The 23,863-nt window shown below is 40.0% G+C and overlaps 1 protein-coding gene across 1 annotated transcript in view; it reads left to right on the forward strand.

Moving 5' to 3' along the window:
• MET (MET proto-oncogene, receptor tyrosine kinase) overlaps positions 1-23,863 on the forward strand; it is a 75,802-nt gene that overhangs the window by 34,836 nt on the left and 17,103 nt on the right. The window contains exons 6-12 of the mRNA XM_018080747.1: positions 278-438; positions 1,618-1,720; positions 1,931-2,067; positions 3,174-3,347; positions 4,230-4,329; positions 16,108-16,326; positions 22,070-22,216. Of these exons, the coding sequence (XP_017936236.1) occupies positions 278-438; positions 1,618-1,720; positions 1,931-2,067; positions 3,174-3,347; positions 4,230-4,329; positions 16,108-16,326; positions 22,070-22,216 (1,041 nt within the window). The remainder of the gene's footprint in view (positions 1-277; positions 439-1,617; positions 1,721-1,930; positions 2,068-3,173; positions 3,348-4,229; positions 4,330-16,107; positions 16,327-22,069; positions 22,217-23,863) is intronic.

The following is a 23,863-nucleotide window of genomic DNA, read 5'->3' on the forward strand; positions in this document are numbered from 1 at the left end:
AGAACAGCAGGATTTAAAAGACTGTTACAATGCACAGCTTGTTCAGTGCCCCTAAACACTAACTTTCAAAGCTTTCTGGTATAGGTTTCGTTATTTATTGCTACTGCCAGAGAAAGCTCATAATGTGACAAATGAAAGGTGAAGAACAATTAAGATGAATGCTAGGACATAGTCTACCAAAAGAAATGCTTTTCTAAAATTAATTCTTTGCACATTCTTTAGCTCCATTTGAAGTTCAAGAAAACCTGATTCAACTAACACAATATTTTTTTGACAGATTCTCCCAAGCAGTGCCCCCATAGAAGGTGGGACAAAGCTGACACTGTGTGGATGGGACTTTGGATTCAGCAAAAATAATAGATTTGAATTAAAAAATACAGTAGTCCATATTGGAGGAAAAGTTTGTGCTCTGGAAGCAAAATCTAGCAACAAAAACAAGTAAGAAACCTAAAATATGAATGTCCTTTTATATGGATTTTTTTGACAAAGATGTATCATCTCAGATTCTGAAATTTCAAGTTGAAAAAAATCCCTTGGTTTGATAAGCTCCCCAAGAAAAAAGTGCTCCAAATGGAGAACAATAAATCAAGTTTATGCCAGTAGCCCCTGCAGCAGCTTTTTCTGGTTTGTCTGTGAAATGGTCTTCAACATCTGTGGGAGCTGGCAAGAATGAAGCTATTCAAAGTTCTGAAAAGTGGGCAGGTTCCTTTGGCCAGGATCCTGCTGGACTCAGTTATGTCACCTCTGTCGTCTTGGTCTGTGAAGCTGCTGGAGAGAAATGTGAGAAGATGCAGATATTTCGTCATCCAGAGGTTTATGACCCCCAGCTGCACCTCTCCTCCTCTTCCTCAGAAATAAGTATTTGAGATGGTGGGATAATGACTTAAGACAGAGGTTATTAAAATTGTTATCTGGAAGAAATAGGAAGTTCATTGAATATCCTCTCTCAGTTCAGAGCATATGACTATCTACCACCAAAGCAATGTGCAAATCATAGCACAGCTTCTCTGCTCACATATATAGCAGCAAGTATACTCCAGCAAGTACTCAAGAAGTATTGAGCACTCTCCTAACTGCTCAATAACAGTCCTAACAGACTTAATGGAAACAAAACGATTTAAGGAGATTATGTCACATATGAGACTGTGTGAATGTAATATAATACATTGACATATGCTGCCACAAAACTTCAAGTTTAATTTTTTGGTAATATTTAAATTTATACAACAAATGTGTGTATATAATGCATTTTTTCTAATCCTGTTATCTGCCAAAATTTGATACTAAAGGAAAAGTAAAAAAAAAAAAGACCCTCAGCTGTTGGATGGGAGGTCTTTTTTTTTCTCTAGCATGCTTCTTTTCTCTGAAATATATTTGATATACTACTATTATTATTATTTTCTGGCCAAGTATAAAGACCACAGTGTGTGTATTTATTATTAAAGACGAGGAGCAGAGTTCTTTTAGCTGTTACTTCTGAAATGTCCTTGATGCTTATACACTGATGATCTGTTTTGTATGTATTCTCCATTATAAGTTTGAAGTGGTTCTATTTTAATACAAAAAAAATCAAGCAGAAACTAAATGTAATCCCTTTTTTCCCCTTGTTTTCTAAAGGCTTGAATGCACAGTTCCTGCTGCAAAAAGTCCAGGTTTTAATATATCCAGTAGTGTTTCTGTTGGACATGGCAAAACACTGTTCAATACATTTTCATATGTGGTAAGCACTATGATATTAAACCTTTATAGTCAAAATTAGCTTCAGTATTAACTGGAAGGAACTTCTCATGAGTCCAATCCAGTATGGTAATTCTGTATTCCTGTTGGCTTTATTATTACTTCATGGAAATGCTAATAAATGTTTTAAGATTCTTCTTCATATTTTGAAGTAATTTTATAATCCACTGTTCTTATTTTTACCATCCCTTAGAATCCTGTAATAACAAGTATATCCCCCACTTATGGCCCGAAATCTGGAGGAACATTGCTAACTGTAGCTGGAAAATACCTAAGGAGTGGAAAATCCATAAGGATTTTTGTTGGTGAGCAACCATGCACTTTGAAAAGGTAATGTATTTATTAAAAAGTTATGCCTTTAATGTTGAAATGGCATGATTAAAATGTCTTGGAGCTAAAAAAAGTAAATGCAAAAATGCATTAGCTTTCCTCTCCTTGTGTCACTTATCGGGGAATTTATACTGCAATAAGCATTCAGTTCTGGATTATATCCTGAGTTCAGGATATCTGAAAGATTCCTAGAAGGGACTGCGGTTCCCTAGAAGACTTGTTTATTCTGTCATGTCTTCATTAACCTCATTAAAAGGTTGCATAGAGAAGTAGCAAATCAACTTCTAATGGACTAGAAGCTGCCTATTTCCCATAATTTTTTTCACCCCGACTCCCACACACTCAGCCTTCTCCCTTGTATTATCAAGAGCTATTGTTCATGCAGCAGCTGCCAGTGAGATCCAGTGGGTGCAGGTTACCATTTCCTACTGCTTTGTTTGGTAGAGACCTGACCAGTGTGGAAATGTGTATCCCATGCAGAGGAGCAGCTACTTCTGCACTGCTGTCACTGAACAGCCTGAGGCAGCATCACATTGGGACTGCCTTTGGTATATATAAAACTGTTTTGAGGATTAAGCCAGAATTTCTCATGTCTCTGTACTGGATCCAGTAGGAGCTCAGTCAAAAATCTTTGATGTGCCCTGTGTGGAAATGCCTTCAATCACAGCTGTATATAAATGTTAAATACTAAGCACAGATTCTCTGCAGTGGGTACATCCCACACTAGCACCTTTACTTGAGGTTTTTAACACAGGATAAGTCCTGTGGATTTGAAAGAGGCATTATCCCTTGGTTACAGCAGATCAGGTCATTCTCCTTAAACCTGGAGTGTGGTGGTGTTTTCCAGGCTGAAAGCTGCCTTTGCAGGGTGCAGGGGCTGATGTGGTTGCCAGCAGTGCTAGGGAAACACCTTCCAGTAGCAAGTCAACTAAATTAAGATGAATCTTGAGCCTAGGCAGTGGTGCTTGTTGCCATATGATTATCCAGTGGGAAAATCAATGACATTTTCTTACAAGCAGATCCCTAGGCGATGTTGGGGCTTACTAAAGGACAGTGTTTTAAACCAAGTACATGCTTTATAATACTGACAAGCAATCCCTTTGCAGTCCTCCCAGCATACTGGCGAGCACTGTGGAGTGCTACACTCCAGCGCAGCAAATTCCCCAGGAATATCGTGTGAGAATGGAAATCGATGGAGCTATTCGAGACGCGAGCAGCCATTTCACATACAGAGAAGACCCTGTTGTTTTCAAAATTCATCCGTCCAAATCTTTTCTTAGGTGAGTAAAAGTTTCTCATAGAAACAAGAAAAGTGACGAATGAACAAAGAATGGCTATGCTGCGCAGCAATCCATCAAAAGAAATTGCATTTTTATCTTCATCTGCCATGCCAATTGCTTCCATTATGGTGCAGTTGCAGAGGGCAGATCATTTCCTTTCAGAGGTGAAGGAGAAGGGGGAAGGGTGGCTCTTTTCCTTATGTGATTTCACTCCTAGCTGTTGCTGAGCCTACCTGTGGTGTCTTGCCGAGATACCTACTATACAGCTAAGTGTGTCTCCTGTACTGTGTCTGGACATTACACTGATTAGTGAGGAAAATAATTTAATGTGACAAGTCAGGGGTACTCAGGAGAGCAAATGGATTTTAAAATAGTCTAAATCCAGCGCTGTATAAATATTATGAATATATATGTATGGTAGTGCATGTGTGTTTTCAAGTGGCATATTTATGGTCTCAGTAGCAATAATCCAAGCCATCTGCCTTTGCCAAAATAATGTCAGCAGTAAAACAGACACCTTTTTCAGCACCACTGAAAGCAATAAGTTAAAAAGCAAATGTGAAGTACAAGTATGCACCCTCTTTTAAAATGTACATATTTGTTTTGTACCCTGGCATACCACAGTTTTAAAAATTATTTTGCTTTTCTTTATTTGATTAGTTGTTATAGTAAGTATAAAATTTATTTCCCAGAAAAATAATCTCACTGCACAAAGCTATTTGCGCTCACCCCATATATCCCTAATTCTGGTTTTATGTTACCATTCACTTTAAAATATAATTTGTTATTAACATTATCACAGCAGATGTATTGTTATCCTACTCATCTTCTTTTTTTTTTTCTTTTTCTCCTTCCTTTTTTTTTTTTTTTAATTTTTCCTAGTGGTGGAAGTACAATCACAGCTCAGGGAATCAACTTGAACTCAGTGTGCTTTCCTCAGATGGTGATTACTGTACCTAAACTAGGAATGAACTTCTCTGTGGTGAGTCAGTCTTAGAGAAGACAATCTGCTATCTTTTCATCTTGGTGTGATGAATGTTTAAGAATTCTCAGTCAAAATACTTTGACTTTTGCCTTGAAACTTTGAGGCTTCCACTGATATTTTGGTGTTTTCTGCACAGGCTGTTTTCACTGTATAGGCAGAATTCAACAACAAATTTGAAATTAGGCTGAAGGTATAACAGCAGTTTCCAAGGAACCTTTTCCAAAGAAATAAGGCTTTTACAGTATCTGATAATAAGATTTTTATATTGCAATTTAGCAATGCAAATTCAAGTGACTAAATACAGAGCAACGCAATACAGGTATGTCAGATTACATGGCAGGTTCAGGCTACTGTCATATTCAAGTGGTGACTGTGGATATGCGACAAAGAGGAAGAGTAACTATCTAAAATCAAAAGTAAGTATTATTTTGAAGAATTTCTGCTTGCAAAATTCCCTATTGGGGCAAATCTTTCCTAATTTACCAAAGTTCAACAACTAAGGTTTGGGGCTTTGCAATTGGGTACCTCTGCATGAACAGAGGGTCAGTCAGGGATCCAAGCCTTCTGATTTTTGTTCGGAGTTGACACTACACAATGTCTAAATCTAAATAAGGTGTACAGATATGACCATGTGATCCACTTTAATTTTTGCAAAGCAAAGATTGCATTTAATGGCTAGTTGTACTGCAGCTGTTTTCTGTAAGCGTTTGCCTACACATTTGTGTTGTACCTCCAATATTTTCTTATCCTGTAAGGTCTGTTTAGCCTAACTGAAGCTAAATTGACCTACACTCTTTATGACATGCTATGTTACTCTTCATATTCTCAGGTTATTTCTAATGATCATTATACACTATTTCCTGAATTGAATTCTAAGTATTAGACCTAGGTTTGCTCAATGCATTTTAAATGGTATGTCTGCAAATTTGCAGTCTTTTATGGCTTCAAGGTCATCATATTCTTCATGATCCTAATTTGTATAATATTATGAGTGTCGGGACCTGAATTTCCACAGCATGTAGTCGTGGCTTGTAATTTAATGGGTTCAGATTTTAATCTGAAAATCAGTGCCTTTGCAATGAAACACAGTGTTCAGTGTTTTCAAAAAGTCACTTTATCCATCAGTTGAAAAACAAAACATTTCAGTGAAATCAACTAAACTCAAAATTTATTAGGCTTTGAGTAATGTAGGCATGATTATTTTTAGACACAAAGGATTTCCAAAGAAAAGATCATTGCTGAAAGCATGTCTTGAGATTTTGCTTTGTGTGGGTTTGAGCAGTCTTTTTTTTTTAAAGTAAAGATCACTCATATGCTTTCTCTGTTCCCCTGTGAGAATATGCGATATTGCTTCTCTTCAGGCCCTGATACTGCATTCCTTGCTTGTCAAATATTTGGGACTTCACAGAATCACCGAATATGCCAAGTTGGAAGGGACCCACAAGGATCATCAAGTCCAACTCCCAGCCCTGCACAGGACCATCCCTCAGAGTCACACCGAGTGCCTCAAAGTATCACTGAAATGCTGCTTGAACTCTGTCAGGCTTGGTGCTGTGGCCACTTCCCTGGGGAGCCTGTTCCAGTGCCCAGCCATCCTCTGGGTGAAGAAACTTTCTAATATCCAACCTAAACCTCTCCTGACACAACTTCAGGCCATTCCCTTGGGTTCTGTCACTGGTCACCACAGAGAAAACATAAGTGTCTGCCCCTCCTATCAGGTTTCAGGAAATCAGGTTTGATAAGTGAGACCTTGCTCTCACAAAGCTGTACTGGTTGTAAGCAAAGACTGTGTTGTCTTTCAGGTTTTCCTCAATACTTGCCATAACAATCTTCTCCATAACTTCACCAGTTATGGACTGGTGAAGTCTCAGTTATGAGACTGACAGGCCTGTAGTTTCTGGGGTCCTCCTTCTTGCCCTTCTTAAAAATTGGGACAACATTCACCAGTTTCCAGTCAGCTGGGACCTCTACGGATTCCCAAGACTGCTCAAGAATCACTGAGAGAGGTTCTGAAATGACATTATCTAGCTCTTTGAGGATTCTGGGATGAATCCCATTAGCCCCATAGATTTTTAGGAATCCAGCTGGAGTAGCAGATTCCACACAATTTCAGAGTCGACTGGGAGTTGATCATTCTCTGTCATGGTCCTCCAGCTGAGGGCACTTAGACACCCTTGATCCCTCATCCATGTTGAAGACAGAGGCAAAGAAAGTGTTAAACACCTCTGCCTTGTCTATGTTCCTGTTTGTGAGGTGACCATCCACATCCTGTAATGGGTCAATGATATTTCTATACTGCCTACTGCAGTATATTAATGTATTTGAAAAAAGTCTTTTTATTGATCCTCACATTTCCGGCCAGCTTCAACTCCAGCTGAGCTTTGGCCACATGAATTTTTTCCCTAAAGCAGGAAGGAATATCTCGGTATTCTTCCCATATCACTTGACCTTGCTTCCACTGAGCATACGCCTTCCTTTTGTGCCTTATTTCCAAGAGAAGATCCCTGCTCAGCCAAGCCGGCCTTCTGCCTCCCCTGCTTGACTTCCAACACTTGAGAATTGCTGCTTCTGTTCCCTTGGGAGGTGATGTTTGAAAAGTGACCAGCAGTGATGGACTGCAGCACCTGCAAAAACCTTTCCCAAGGGACCTTACTTACTCGTTCCCTGAGCAGCCCAAAGTCTGCTCTCCTCATGTCCAAAGCTGAGGTGTTGCTGGCACTTTTGCTCCTGTCAGCATAGATTTTAAACTTGATCCCTTTGTGGTTGCTGTGGCCAAGATGGCCACCAATCTCCACTTTGCTCACAGGATCCACTCTGTTGACAAGCAGCAGATCAAGGAGAGCAGCTTTCTGAGTCAACTCCCTTAGGATGTGTTCCATAAAGTTGTCATCCGGGTTTTTAGGAATCTTCTGGCCCTGGTTCTACCAGCTGTGTGATGCTCTCAGTTAATTTCTGGAAAGTTGAAGTTACCCATAAGGACAAGGACAGTTGACTTTAGTTCCTTAAAGAGTAAGTCGTCAGTGTCATCGTCCTGGCTGGGACGTCTGTAGCAGTCTCCCGTGTTGATATCTGCATTATTTGTTTGCCCCCAGAGACTCTCTCCGCCATTGCCAACTGTGAGCTCCATACATTCAAACCCTTCTATTACATACAGTGCCACCCCTCCACGTCTTCTGCCCTGTCTGTCCCTCCCGAAGATCCTGTAACCATCCAGCAGGGCACTCCAGTCACAGGTCTCATCCCATCAGGTTTCACTTACGCAGTGATGTCAAATCTCTGGAACTGGGCCAAAGCTTCACACTCCTCTTGTTTGTTCCTCATGCTGCATGCATTAGTGTAGAAATATTTCAGGTGTGGTACATTGTAGCCAATACCTCTTGAGGTAGATTGAGGGATCCCATGAGTGCTCATTTCCTCGAGTTTTGGCAAATCATCCCATTGCTCATCACTGGTGAGCCTGGTTTTGCCCCTTTCCCCCTTCCAAGCTAGTCTAAAGCCTTGTCAACAAGCCCCACTGGCTCCTGCACTAAAATTCTTTTTCCCCTCTGAGAAAGTTGCATCCTGTCGGGTGTTAGTAGACCAGGTGTTGAGTAGATCATGGCATGGTCAAAAAACCCAAAATTTTTCTGATTACACCAACCTTGGAGCCACTTGTTGACCTGATGAATCTTTATATTCCTATTAATATTATTCCTTTTTACTGGAAAGATAAAGGAGATTACTACCTGTGCTCCTGATCCCTCTACCAATCGTCTCAGGGCCTTGAAGCCTCTTCTGATTGCCCTCTTTGTTATTTCATTGCTGCCTGTTTGAACAACCAATAGTGGACAGTAATCAGAGTGCCTTATTAGACTGGAGAGTTTTCCAGTAATGTCCCTTACCCATGCCTATGTGAGATAGCAGACTTCCCTGTGAGCTGGGTCTGATCTGCATATTGGGCCCTTCATTGCCCTTAGAAGGGAGTCTCCTATTACAACTACCCTTCTTTTCCTCTTGACAGAGGAGGTCTGGATGCGGGTACAGGTGGTGTTATTTTAAGGGGCCCCACTACCCTAGAAGGACTCTCACCCATCTCCTCAGTTGTCCAGCCCTCTAATTCCAGAGCCTCATACCTGTTGTAGAATGTGCAAGTCCTACCTGTCATATTTTGAGAAGGAGGAGGAATCTTCCTCCTGGTACGTGCAGTGACCAGCTTCCAGCCTTCATCTTTAACAGACTAACATTCCTTTGACTAATTTCCCTGCTGAGTTCTGAGTCCACCTCTTTCTTCACTATAACAGAGGCTCAAGACTCCCGAGAGTCTTGCTCTGTCTCTTGCTCTTTTGCTTGAATACTGTGAAGCCTGTTCACTTCTTCCCATAGCTCCTTCACTTGGTGACACAGCTCTTCAATCGCAGCACATCTTCTGCAAAATAACTGTTTGTCTGCCCCAACATCGTGAAGAGGCATCAGGCACTCCTGGCAACCTGTGACCTGGAGAGCTGCATCTGCCATCAGCAGCTCTGGCTGTGGAGGCCTCTGGCACGGCTGGTACAGTGAGTCCTGCAGCAACAAGGAATTGAGCTTTATGGCATGTCAACCATAACTGAGGAAGCTTAAGCTCTACCTTACCAGTTTCTGAGCCTGTTTGCTCTGTTGGCTGCTCTGTTGGCTGCTCTGTTGGCTGCTCCTAGCTGGTCCGAGCTTTCCTGCTCTCCCTGCCTGTGCAAATTGCTGTGCCACGTGCCACACCCTGTTCACCACACTCCAGGTCGATGGCGCTCCCTGGAAGCATTGAATTCCCCCTTGGTCGCTCCCAGCACCACTCCTCCTCCACTCCTTGGCTGCTGAGGGCCCCCGGGTCCACATGAGGCTGCACTTAGGTGTTCGTGGTCACGGGAACCCCTGCACAGCCCAGTCTCACCCCAGAACCATCTTTCAGCTGCCTCTGGTGCTGCCTCACTTCCTTAGAATCTGAACAGATTTGAAAGGATCTGAAATTTTAAAGAACTAAGTCCAAAAGTCACTGGCAACTCCAGGCAATGGATGCCATAGAATTTACTCTCTCCCCCAAATACTGGGGAGCAACCTTGCCTTTGAGCAGTGTTTTGCTTTCATCCTGCCTTTTAACCTGCTGTTGAAAAAAGACATAGACATAGGCAGTGAGAATTATCTCCTTTATCTTTTTCTTTTCCTACCTTGCAGTGTGTGTTATATTTGTCAACACACCAATCCCCTACCCCTGCTGATCTCTAAGAAATTTGCCCCAGTGTATGAGCACCTGTACACAAGTTCATTCTCCCTGCACAAAAGATGGAATATAACCTCAAATAGATTATAATCCAGAGTGTTTTATACTTTGACACTGCCCAAGCAATATATTTTTGCTCTATTGAAATTAAAGGCTTCTGGCACTCAGTGGCCTTCCCTGCCTCTGTGGCAGCCATTTGTTCTGCCACTATTCTCTACCTCAAGCATATTTCTCAAGGAAGGATATTAGAAAGGGAAGATTTATAGCTAGCAAAACAAGATTGCACTGTGTAACTGAGGAAATTGCTGGTGGCAGATGCCAGTGGCTGCAGTCTGACCCATCCTGCACTGGAGATTCTGGGCTCTATGCATGAGGGATATACAAAAAAACTAAAATTTCATCCAGTCATTACAAAAAATAAACAAAAATGAGGATCTATTTCCAGCAGGGATCCAGACTAGCTGTCTGATTTATAAAGAAGACAGGTTGTGATCCTGAACAGACCAAACCCAGACAAACAGTACAATACAACCCAAAATGCTCAAGAAGTGCTATAGCTGAGGTTGTATGTCTTTTTGCTTCCTTAGTTTGGGAGAGGATAACTATATGAGTCATTTTTTTAATTGTTATGTAAGACCTTTTTCTGTTCAGTTTTCTCTCTAGCCTCTTCCAAGAAGCCGCTTTTGTCAGCTTTCAGAAACTCTGGCTCTTGGGAAAACCAAAGCTAGCACTGAAACACATCCCAAAGCATCAAAGGAGAGTATGGCTGGGAGGGACCACAAAGACCTAGCTTGGCCCGCTTCCCTGCGCCAGGAGCAAATGTATGCAGACCACTGCCTGACGGATATTTGTCTAGGCTGTTATTAAAGCTCCTTGTGAAAGAAATTTCACAACCTTGCTTAAACAAGCTTTAGAGAGAGCTGCTCTACCTGCTTACCTAGTGGTTTGGAAAGATTTCTTTCTAATAATTAACTCAAATCCTGCAGCTAATTACCTATCTGCTTGTTTAACCCTCTGTGGACACAAGCAACAGATAATCAGTCTCTCCTGCTAATTTTACATATTTGCATTATATTATGATTCAGCCTTTCTCTTTTTCAGTTGAAATAAACCAAACCGCTCCAAATTCTCCTGATAAATGTTGTTTCCTAGAGCTCTTCTTCTTTCTGCCACCTCCCAGACCCTAAACCATTTGCCTCAAACTAATGGTGCCCAATTTAAAACAGGTCTCACCTTTTCCTGAGAGCTCTCTGTCTTTACTGTCTTCAGGTTTAATTGTGGCCTAGAGTCCTGATAGAGTCACAATGTAAGTGGAGAATCACTTCTGTAAACAGCAGGAGCTGTTGAGGATGCTGTGCATCCATAAGTCTCAGGGAGCAGAGCCAGCTGAAATGCCCTGGGGCATTTGCTCTTCTCTGCCTCTTTTTTCCATCCCTGTGAAAGAGGTGAGCGGTACAACTAATAAAAGAGTTTTTCTGGAACAGCTTCCTATAAGTGCAGTTTCACTGAGACTGAGAAGTTTTGGGGGCAATATGCCAGCCCCCTATAGAAGAAATATTATGTTGAGCTTTTTGGCTTTCATGTTTGTAGTTTAATATTTCTGAAAATTTTTCTTCTATATGGCAAAAATGCCTTTATAATGTTCATTTCATATTTATTTAAATTTCCTTAAAATTGTTCAGTACTGTGTTCACACTAGTTGTGTTTATATTACATTCTATGTTAACACTCAAAATAATACATTTTGCCTTCTTTGAATTTATTTCAATGAGTGAAAAAGATGTTCTAGAGTTATTGAACCATATGTTTCAATACTTGCAATGTGTTTCTTTTTAATTTCTATTTCATGAGTTCTTTTTATCATTTGTTCTGACTTGGAACAAAAATTAAGAATTTAGGAAGTGCTGCAAAAATTCCCATCAACTATAGAGAATGCATAAGGATACAGAAACTCTCTCACTTCTGCTCACACATCCAATTCCTCTGTGAGGTGCACCAACAGGGAAGCAGCTCGTTCCTTCCTTTCACTTTGCATTGTGCCTGTAAAAAAACCTATGCAGTTTGGAATGGTGTTTGATCAGGAGCCTGTTTACAAAATAAGTGTCTTCTAACCTCTGCTGTAAGTCATGCTAGATGATTTTTCTGTTTCTGAAGCACTTGGAGCCAATGTTTCCTCTTTGAAAGCCTGTACTTGGCATTGATTCCCCCATAGTGAACAAGTGGTCATTTAGGGATCCTTTTTTTTTGTACCATTTTTAATATTCCATCTATAAACTAATTTGGCTGTACATTCCCACTGCTTAATCTCTTCTAACCATGAATGTCCCATGATATGCAAGGTTACAAAACTAAGAAGTAACACCTTCTAATACATGACCTTCAACAACTGACCCTGTAGCTATGCAAGATCTTCTCTTTCTACAGACTTTTAATTATCTCTTCAGTAAGTAGTCTTTTGAATGATCTTTAGTATTTCTTAATTTCCCTCTGCTGGGTGCCATTTCCTGCTGTTTTACAGGAGAATTTTAAAATGCCCTGAAGTTCCTTCAATGTTCACATGTCTGTGAACAATCCATACTCATAATACTCATCAAAATGCCTAGAATTCAACAGTGAGTGTCTACTTTAGAGATATTAAACAATGATAAAATAAATTCCCTGGAAGGTGTGGATGTTGAGTGTGTGATTATTGAAGATATTCCTGACTACTTATCCAAAGACACTCAGAGTTTGATCCTCTATCTGCCTTGACTCTGTGGCATACAGCTACCACAGAAGCCCAGCAAAGAATTTCCCTCAAAAAGGGGAACCATTTGTATTTTTCTGTGCCAGATCTTCATCTTATGCACATCTCCTGCCAAGGAAAGAGTATAGCAGGGGATATCAGGGAAAAGCCACAGTGTGAAATCACCGAGTGCCAGTGATGTGCTACAAGGTACATTGACCATCCCAAGCCCAGACTTTAGACTCCCAGTCAGTATTGGTCACGTCGTGCGAAGGGCTGGCTCTCAGACCCAGCAGCAAGAGAGGTTTTACTCTACCTTCTGGTCCAATGATCTGATAGACTAGAAGTATCATCTCCCATGCCTTCATCCAAGAAGACAACTAGAATAAAAATGCTACTGATCCATTAGGGCCATTTATTATACTACCTGAAATGGCAGCAAAAGCCAATGAGTTCTCTGGAAAACACTCAAGATACACTGCTTGAGTGTCACTGCTTTACACAGAAAAGTCTTCTGAATGTGCTTTTCCTCAAGTTGGACCTGTATTCTCATCTCTTTCTATTGAGAAATCATCCTTTGGCAAAGACAGTTGGAGAGTCTCCCAGTCTGTCTTTAACTTCATTCATCTTTCATTCCTCACTGGAACTCCAAAAGTTTACTTTTTATGAAAGGAAAAATTGGATCTTTTCTCCCTTCTGACAACTGCAGATCCTGTAATACACATCCAATTGCCCCTCTCTTATCTGGGTCAGCTGCTGGGAGACCTCTGGAACTCAGAGATCCTCCCTCATAATTTTTCCTGTTGTTCTATCAGATGAAAAAAAATTGAATTGGGCACTGAAGTTCAGATTCTGTAGGTCAGGTTTGAATTAATTGCCTCAGGGGTCATATTTTACAGATGAAACAAGAATACATACCTTAAGTGATGAGTCATATGCATTGTGCAATGGATTATTATTCCCTTTGGAATTTATTTATGCTTGTGAAATGTACCATAATTTTTATCTTTTCTTCCTCACAGTCTTCAGATATAGATTATAGTCATGAGAAGAATGTAGGCTTAGCTTTTAAAGTGAATGTACTTTAAAGCTTAATTAAATAAAAGTTAAAGGTGCTGGGTGATAGGCAGTATTTTAATTGAGAAGGCAATAGATTGAATTAGGATTTTTTTCTTAGAGATCCTCAATCCAATATTTCATGAAAACCAAACTGTCATATTCTTCAATTGCTAAAACCAATTTCAAGGTAAAAATGTCATGTCAAACCATGTACCAATAAGGGCATTGCAAATAAGATTTTTCTTGACCTTACCAATCAGTCACATTGCATCCCTTCCAAAGAGTATTATTAGATTTTTATCATTTTCTGAAAGCTTCTGCTTCAGAGACCAGCCTGATAAAGTAAAGTACTGATTCTAATAGATAGCCACAAACAAAGTTATGAATACCACTGCTATTAATTTAAGAGACATCACTACTCTACAGTAGATAAAGAGTCTTATGAATTTACATTAATCAAATAAATATAATGATTATTTGGGACATACTTAGCTTCATAATTATATATATTTTAGTAATCCCGTTTTAGAATCGACACAATATGATAGGTAACCTTACAAACATTCATATATCATGGAAAAGTATGGCTTGATCATCCATTATACTAATGACATCTTATTATTACCATACTAATTCAAATTAATTTCTAGATCCATGTAATAGAACAAAGCCTGGTGTATAACAAGGTATTCAAAAGAAGAACAGTCTAATACTGTAAGCAAATGGAGCAAAAATCTGCCTTTGTCTTGTGTCCCACAGTTTACCATACTGTCATGGGACTTGCACAACTATTTCTGAATTTCTGCTAGGAATCTAAATGGGCAGTTAGATACACAGGTGCAAGTCCCATTAGCATCACTAAGAACTGCACCAAGTTATTTAACTGAGTGCCGAACTCGCAGCTCACAGACACGTAAGAGCTCTAAAACTGAAGTGCTCAGAACATTGAAAATTTTTCCCTTGGCAGATTCAAGATTTAACAATAATACTCATAGAAACTGTGGTGATAACAAAAGTGCTGATTTGTAGACAGCTGATTTAATATAACTGATATAGCCTGAACAGTTATGTCACTGATTTGAAACAGCAAAATAACATTGCATTAATTTAAACTAATTTCACAGCTCCTTCAGGCAGCATTATATAATAAGAACAAATTTAATTTGAAAAACAAAACAGAAAAATACACATTTTGACCTTCTCTGGATGCACAAAGGTATTTGACAGGATTGTTGATTTTCCAGGAGAGTCTCTTGTAGAATAAATGTAAGATTTATGATGACTAGGAGCTTAGCCCCATTCTTACTGTGGCACATGTCAATCCCAGTATTTATATTTTTTTAAAAAAGAAAAAGTTTAATCTGCTCTCAGGGCACAGTGTACAGGGAACTACTTACAGAAGGTTTATACAGTTGGAAGAGAAATACATCTGTGGAGTTGAAGTAACTCTGTTTGTGCCAGAAGTTCTTCAACCATATCCATGGTAGGCAGCATGAAAGGGAGGCACAGAGAAGGGAGTACACGATACAATCACAAACAAACCACTCTGCAGTTCGTGTGATGCTGCCCAGCACCCACCATGCCTCCTGCTGATGCTTGTAGATGTGCTGTTGATACTATAAGCAGAGTAGTCCTGTAGAAACCCTCACATTCAAGAGAGAGTTGACTCTTCTAGAGCACTGTTAATCTAATTAAAGCTGTTGTCTAAAATGGATCAGATGAAACCCCTTCTAGGTGAGCTTTTGTCCCTCTGTCAACTGTAAATGCGATTTAGACAAGTCCTGTGTCAAGGCAGTGTGGGATAGAGAGAAGCACCGTGGCCAGACATTTCACACTGGATCATATCCCTGTGGCACGAAGCATCCTCTGGCAGGTCTTCTGATCATGAGGTGCACCAGCAGCTTTACCTCAGAGAAGGCCCTCACAAGGAATAGTGGCAGAGTGAGGGGCAAGTGTGTCTTCATGCCTGTTGTCAGGCAGCTCCTGCGCTGCAGTGAGGGGCAAACATCTCATCCCTGCTGGTCCGAGATACAGTGCAAAGCGTGTCTCACAGTCAACACTCTCAGCAGGGACTTACTGAGAACCTAAGCAACAAGTGACACACACCTGGGCCTTACATATACATTTTTAGAAAGAAGATGCACTTTGCTGAGTTTTTGTGGCCCAGGATCCACAGTGGCTTTGGCTCTAAAGCACTTTCTCACAGAGTCCATAGTGCCTTTCTGGAAACATAGCAAATTAGCTATGCCATGGGTAAACACTGCTTTACTTCTGTTTTCCACTGTTTCAGTCAAATTTGTTAGCTTTTACCTTGTCCTCTGGTCTCTTACTGTTGCTCTGGTAGTGAAAAAGGAAGAGAAATACATGTGGCAGTCACTGTGACATAGGCTGGGGAAGCTGAACTATGCCTGCTCAGTACATCAGGCTAGCCTGATGGTCCTTGGCTTTGGAAATCATTTTCCATTAATTATCTGCAAAATATTTACTTTAAAGTGCTGTGAACAATCAGGCCAGGAAGCTTGTTTACTTGAACATTTCCTCAACAAGAGTGCAAACACCATTGACGTGAAGTTTTTATACTTTTCTCCCAGCCCTACATAAATGCTGTGTTGCGCTGATGAGGATTTTGCTTTGGTTAAAGAAGAACAAGACCCTTGGTGTTTATTTTTTCAATATTTGTGTATTGTTAAAGAAAGTTACATTAATCACTAACTTCCTATGCATGTACGTACTACAATTACCTCTTTTTTTTTTCTTATAGGCATGTAGCCACCGCTCTAGCTCAGAGATAATCTGCTGTACAACACCTTCACTGAAAGTTTTCAATCTCCAACCACCCTTTGTAACCAAAGTGTTCTTTATTTTTGATGGTGTCAGCTCCCTGTACTTTGATTTTGATTATGTAAATAATCCAGTATTTAAGCATTTTGAAAAGCCAGTGTTCATCTCAAGAGGCAACCAAAATGTTCTGGAAATTAAGGTAAGAAATGCTGAAATAAGTTTTTCAATTATTCACAAGTGCACATCAGCAGCACAGTGTGGAACAGACATTTTGATGACATAAGCCCCAAGGAAGCAAGGGCAGAGAGAGCACTGTGTTTGGTACTGCATTCACCCAAGCCCCCAGTTGTCACAATTTAAAAGATGCAGAGCTGAAAACAAAGATATATATACCAGGGTGGTTGGCATCAGGTGGAGTTGGAGAGGGGCTTTCCTCGTCCTCGTGGGAGGACCACGCTGCATCAGCTTCTGATTGCAATGGGCTGCGTCACCAGTTCAGGATTAAACATGGCCAGCAGCCCAGAGCCTGAAGTATGTGGCCTGCGCCCGAGTCCCAGCTCGTACTGTCACATGGGTTTGTGTCCTTCCTCACAGAAGATGTGGCCTAGCAGCTTTGGCTCTCTTGAGCTGAGGGAAACTCTGGCCTGTGCACAAAGTCACTCATGAGGATCAGTCACTGCTGTAGCCTAAATATTTATGGACCCGTGAAAAATGCAAAGTTGGTGATGAATGCCTCTTCAAAGAGCGTTGAGAGTAGCCTACATGGCACTGAGAGACATCTCTTAGGAATTTGGGGCCCTTACAGGCACAGGCTGCTCTCTATTACAGTACTGCGAAGAAAGTTAAATCAATTTTGTGTGAGTCCAATTTTTTGAAATCTAATGCTTTTCTGAGTTTAGATTAATCAAATAGAAAAGGTATAAAAATGGGTGTTTCTAGTTTACAATGAATGCTTATGAAAATCTGTTGTAAAGTACACATAATTTATATAAATTTCTATAATTTATATAGAATATAATTGATAAAAAATGCTTTATGGAAGAGAATCAGTCTTAATGCTTGGGTCATCTCTTTGTGTAGCTCCTGCATAGCTCTGTAAGCCAAAACTCTTTTCCCCTATCACAATGAAGAAATCTTGATAGCCTGAGGTCCTTGACTCCCAAGATGGGCCAGTGGGCCAGCTTCTGGGCTGCCAGACATCAGAAGGATCACTGCAGAGCTCCTGTCAGCCATGCTGACTTCCAGTTAAACTCTGAATATTAATCTGCCTCTGCAAAGTGTTTTGGGCAAATACCAAAGAATAATTGGTCTGATTTTTATTTTTTAATTTTGTTTTTCTACTTGGAGCTCTTGGCCATACAATCACTCCAGAGTTCTCATATTTAGTTTTGGAGGAATGCTGGATAGAGTTCTGGTGTGTGGGTCAACGGAGATCTGGGAATATAGAGCTGTTGCATGGCTCAGTGCCTCTGTGCAATGACAGCAGTGTTTTCCAGTATTTTCCAGGTCATGCATATCAACCAGTTGGAAAGAGTACTAATTTGAGAAGAATCATAGAATAACATAGATTGGAAGGAACCTCTGGAGATCTTCATAGTCTAACCCTGCTGCTCAAAAGAGGGCTAAGTTAAAAATCAGGTCAGGTTGCCTATGGCCTTATCTAGATGAGTTTTGAAACTCTCCAAGAATGGAGATTTTACAGCTTTAAAAAACCCAGCTCCACTAGCCTTGCATTGTGTATCCTGTGCTTCAGCTGCCCTTCTAGCTCAGTGGCTCTCTGCTGTGCTTCATCCAGTTTGTCAGTATCTCTCTTATTCGATGGGGTTAAAAACTTGACACAATTCTCCAGGTGTGGCCTTACAAGTGCTGACCAAAGCAGAACAATCACCTTCAATCTACTGGCTTTGCTGCTGCTAAAATGTGTGCTGAGCCTTCATCACTACAGTGGCATACTGCTGCCTTATTTCACATTATGACCCAGTATATCAGTGATTTTCCTAAACTTGTTGTCATCTGAAAGCTCAAAGAAGTGCATTCTATCCCTTTGTTCAGGTTGTCAATAAAGATTCAATTAGTGTCTCAGTATCAGCCTTTGACAAATGCCACGTGTTAGACTTTTAAGGTTTGACCTATGTCAAGTAGGTTTTTCATTCACCTTATAGACCATCTATCCAGTTCATACCATCCTAATTTGTTTTCATTCCTAGGAGAGATTGTGTTGCAAAACTTGCTAAAATGAGGATCCTTTTGTCCAGTGCTCATCTTTCATCTACAGAACCAGTCATCTCTGCATAGAAGGCTGGTCAGACAAAATCCACTCTTGGGAAACCTGTGCTTGCGGTTCCCAATTACTTTTTTGTCCTTACTCTGCCTGGAAGGGCTTCCCTGAGGACTTGCTCCATAATCTTCACAGAGACTGAGAGTTAAAAACTAGTTGGGTTTTTTAACTTTCTTCTCTTTTACTTGTGAACTTTGTATTCTCCCTGAGGAAAAAGTCTCTGGTACTGTTTTATTGCTGGGAAGAAGCCATTTAGATGGGAAAGGCTGACTGAGGACTGTCCTAGTGACCAAACTCACAATTTTGTGGCATCGACCTGTAGTCATGGCACCCAAGACAGATGTCTCCCTAAGCCTAATGTCCTGGTTATTTCCTAGCAACCATCTGGAGAATAGCATTAGTGAAAACTGGTCTCCTGGAATGAAGCATGGACAAGCACCAATTTAACATCTTCCTCTAAATAGAATTAGTTATAGTGGGGTGCTTCTATCAAAACAGTGAGGCAACTTTCATAAATTATAGTCAGGAGCCAAAAGATCATTACAAGCCATATTGGCAACACTTTTCCCTCACCCCATACCCACATTCAAAAATACACACAAGTTGACATGCCTCATGATTGTATTTTGTGCAGTAATTAAGCAAGCTCAGCATGAAATTAAATGGCAGCTTGCTTCAGCGAACAGTCTGTTCTACCAAACCAAAGTTCTTTTATCTCTTTCTTAATTAGTTTCAGGGGGGCGGAGGGAGCTTTTATCACAAGTTTTTCAATCTAACTAATCTAGTGTGACATATTTGGCTTTCATCAAATGACAGTGGGTACCGATTGAAAGGTTCTGTTTGGTTTCCCCTGATGACCACAAGATGTTTTTGTAAGAAAATGTTACACACAAGAAAACTTTAGGTCTTCTATTTAAAACACAGGTCACTGTGTGCCACAAATACCAAACCTCCTTGTCTTCAGTGCCAGCCACTCAAGGTCCTACATCATCACTCTCTTCCTCTGCCAAGTATGTGGGTCTTTGAAGTTGCTTGGTGCCCACCATCCCCCAGTCAGAGGGGTCGTGACAGAGTGGCTTGAGACACTTCTCTGATTCAACACCATGAAGACACCACTTCAGAAGTGCTCCCATCTCCTGCCAACATGGGAAGCTGTCAGGGAGGGAGAAATTCTGGTGTTTCACTGCTGGGGACAGTGAAACACCTGAGTCTGTTGAAGAGGACAGAGTATACTTGCTGCCTCTGGCAGAAGCCATTGACCCGGACCTGCAAGCTGGGCTGCTGCAAACCCAGCGCATCCTGGCTGTGAAAAAAACCCAATAAGAAAAGAAACTCTGTCTTTCCTCAGTCTGCCCAAAGCCTGTCCTGTTCTAGGGTGTGCTTATGCACTAAGCTGGTGCAGGGACTTTGTGCATTATTCCAGAGGATGCCTAGGCATAGACCACCGGTAAGTAAAGTGTATTTATAAATATAAATCTTCCACTAGAGAAATACGTAACAACTGGCATGTTGCACAGCACATCTGAGATCTTGGCTGTCCTCTGGCCCTTTTGTATTAAAACTCCAAGGAGGACAAGATTTACTAAATTGCCCACTCTATTCCTAAGCCAGTGCAACACATTCTTTGTAAGACAATCTTAAGAAACTCTTCTTGCCTATTTACAGGTCACTGTATTGTCAGTCTTCTTCCATCACATAGGAAATTATGTTAGTCTCAATATCTGGTCCAAAAGAGAGCAGTATGGAAACCATGGTATTTTTGAGCAAGCTGAAGAGGAACCTCTGCAGCTGCAGTCACTCCTCATTCTTCCCAAGTAAACACTTTCTTGAGGTTCCTCTGCTTAGGAACCTCAAAAATTCTTCTGACGTGAATCTGAAAATTTCCACACCTTAGTTTATGGTTCTTCTACTGCTTCTAGACTTCTACCCAAATTATTCCCAACTCTCTAAAGTTGTGAGGTCATTGAGCTATCAGATTGGTTTGCAACAGCTACTCAGTCCAGTAATGAACTTCTCCAGCTTGCATGCAAGGGCATTGCTCACCAAGAAGGGGGCAGTACACATTTTAAAAGAAGACGTATTTTTTCCCAGTTCTCACTGGAGCCAGTTTCCGCCTTCTCTTAAAATTTTAGGCAAATTCTGTTGTCCTGGAAGAGCAAAACCACTGCTTAGTTTTGAAACTCCTAATATATTGAGTTATCATAAATGAAACTATAATATACTAATGGTAACATAATGGTAATAATATTAAGTAAAAACTACCATCATCTTTATAACTGGCTAAGGATCACCTTAGGAAACATCAGTAGGATTTCTTGTCCATTTGGGTAAGTATCAGTTTTGATGGTGCAAAAAATTCTAAACTATGGTGTAGAAGAATCATAGAATCACTCTCCAAGACAATATATTTATCCTGAAGATGAAAAACTTAAATTCAAGTCTTTTGAGGAACATCATTCAAAGGAAAGATTTGAACATGAATGGCTCACAATCTGCAGCAAGTCTCCATACTACTAAGCAATAAGCAGTCAGTCACATGCTCTTTGGCCCATTGAATATTTACTTAACATCAAACAGAATGTTTCCAAGTAGACAGAGGATAGAGTGCAAAATGGACTTCTATGGACAGCAATTAAAAAGCATTTACCTGGGGTGTGGCTTTGTCAGTCAAAATAGGACATTAAGCTGGCTCTCCTCTATGTTTATTACAATTTCCCCAGGGTTGAGTCTCATTCTGCAGTAAATCTAAAATGCCAAAGTAAGATTTTTTTGCCCCTCAGAATGGAATTCTTGTTTCCTTTCCAATATACAAGGTCCCATAACCGTGTCAGCTGCAGTGCCTTCTCTCCCTTCTCATGGAAAACTCCCAGATCCAGCTCACGTAAATAGCCTGTATTAGTCCCACACTCCCTTCTCCCCTTCTAATCCTGCTTAATATACCTCTTTGTTCATCTTAAGTCAGGTTGTACATGGGGTAGGGCAGCTTCTTAAATTCTGATGCACTCCTGAGCACAAAAGATGCTGAACTTGGCCTTTGAATGCCACTATCACAATACTGGAATAATACAGTGAATAATTTTTCATCCAAGTGTGGGATATGAAAGCAGGTTTTCTGAGCAGGGACTGCACTTTTCATGCTCTCGTCTTTACCAAGGTTTATTCCTTTTTGGTCTGTGGAACATGATTTTAACAGATTTGTGTATTATTACAATTAATGACTTCTTCTTGAAAGCTTCACTACTGCTACCATAACCACTTGCAAAACAAAATGTTTGAGATGCCTTTAGCTTGTGGATAATATAATGCCAGTTTTGTGTAAACAACGGTGTTACATAATACGTCCTTTCTTGAGCAAATTATGCAAAAATCTAAACAGGACCAACAGGATTAATCCCTCAGACATTTACATTTTTAGAGGCCTGTATGGGCTGTATGAGTATTAGTGACAGCAGAATTTATCTGTAAATTTTATCATCCCTCTCTGACCTGTCTGTCAAAGTACCATTTACATGAAAAAAACGTTATACATGCCTGTTGACAGGACAGTGTAAATTTGGTCTTTTATTTCTCAATTGTTTTTCCATTAAAAACATTTTCCAAGCTTGTAACTCCTTAACTTTTATGAGATGGTTATGTAATATGAAATTGATTTTTTTTTTCCAAGGGAAATTATATTGATTCAGAAGCTGTTAAAGGAGAGGTGCTAAAAGTTGGAAATAAAAGCTGCGAAAACCTCCTCCTGCAGTCAGAATCAATTCTGTGTACGGTTCCCAGTGATCTCCTGAAATCCAACAGTGAGCTAAATATAGAGGTGAGGCAACTACACCACACATGAGATATTAATGCCATTTTTATTATCATTCACAGTGTCACTATTGAACCAAGAAACTTTAAGTTTAAGCCTAAGCCTGTGCTTACAGAGATATCTCTATCCATGTTTGTTTGGGATGGAAATTCAAATAATATCAGCTGTTTTAAAATAAATATTGTCTTCATTGTAGTTATTACCTGTTTGTAGAGAGAGTTTCTGGAGGCTTCGGCACAAAGTAGAACTTGAACTAAGCACGGAAATAAAATTATAGCTATTAATCCAAACACAAGAGGAAACATATGGGGAAGAATGGGAAGCTATAAAGGAGTAGGTTTAGTTTGGAACTCATAAGCCCTTTTTTCAACAAAAAATTTTGCTGCAGTCAAGAGGATCACATCCTTCCTGAAAGATTTTTTTTGGTCTGCATTTTATAATTTCATTTCAATTCTTTTCGTAAGAAGAAAACGCTTTGGACAAAAGTTTGAGTTGACCATTTTTCTAAAGGTGATCATACAGTGTGCTATTGCAAATTTAAATTGTAGACATACTGATTCGTAGAATAAGACAGATCTTTCAGTATCTTTGTATTTTTTAAATATATAAAAAAAGGAAAATCCCAGTGGAATAGGAATACCTTTAAACTATGAAACTGAACTGTGATTCACTGAAAACAGTGAATGTTAAGTCTGATTAGGATCAAAGTCTAGGTAAGCTCTTTGGAGCAGGGACCATCTATTTTTTCTATATCTTTATGGCATTCATCTCAACAGGATCCTGAGCTGTGAATTATATTCCTATTTGCTACTGCAGTCTAAGTAAATAGTAATAACTCATTTATTAATATAGTAACTATTAATTTATTTTAATATTAATTAATTTTTTTAAGTAATTATTAAATTTCTTGAATACATCACTCAAACTATAAAATTAGATGCAGCTCTTCTTTTGGTGTATGTTTCCCAGAACTGTAAGTGCCTAGTTTCATATGATACTTTTGCACAGGTTGCATTTGGTTCGTATTTTCACATATGCAACCAGAGCTGACACTACATTTCACCAGTTCTACTATGTGATATTTCATTAAACTCTAAGAAATAGATATGCATGACAGGTTTCATACATAGAAAAGAACAAAACATGAAGGGGTTAAGTAAGGTTTTTGCTTGTTTACTGGCAAGGAGACACAGAAATTGCAGTCTGCCCAGTGAAGAAGAAAATTTGCTCTTTTGACGGGCAAATCCATCATTACAGTACCCAGAGGAATGAATTCCACAGGAGGAAGAGAAAAGATGGCCAAATGCATTCCAACTGACTGAGCTAGTGCTGTGTGACCTAAAACAGTTTTTCCCTGTTAGCTACTTGATGTTTGTTTGGTGGTTGATTTTTGGGGTTGGTGTTTTTTTGTTTTGTTTTGTTTCTTTAAACTGTCAACAAGCTAGAAGCTGGCTAGGGACAGGCTCACACGACCTGGGGAACTAAAACATAGGCACGCTGTCAACAAACGAGTGAGTTTGATGTTACAGCATATTTATGCCAGAAGGACACATATTAAATACAGTTGGGCTGGTTTTTTTAATGTACATCTCAGCCCATATATCCATAGGCCCATACATTTCCATGTACCATTTGAGTAAGAGTATAAATTTA

Source organism: Manacus vitellinus, unplaced genomic scaffold (assembly GCF_001715985.3).
Source record: "Manacus vitellinus isolate BGI_N305 unplaced genomic scaffold, ASM171598v3 scaffold_5_pilon, whole genome shotgun sequence".
Lineage (NCBI taxonomy): Eukaryota > Metazoa > Chordata > Aves > Passeriformes > Pipridae > Manacus > Manacus vitellinus.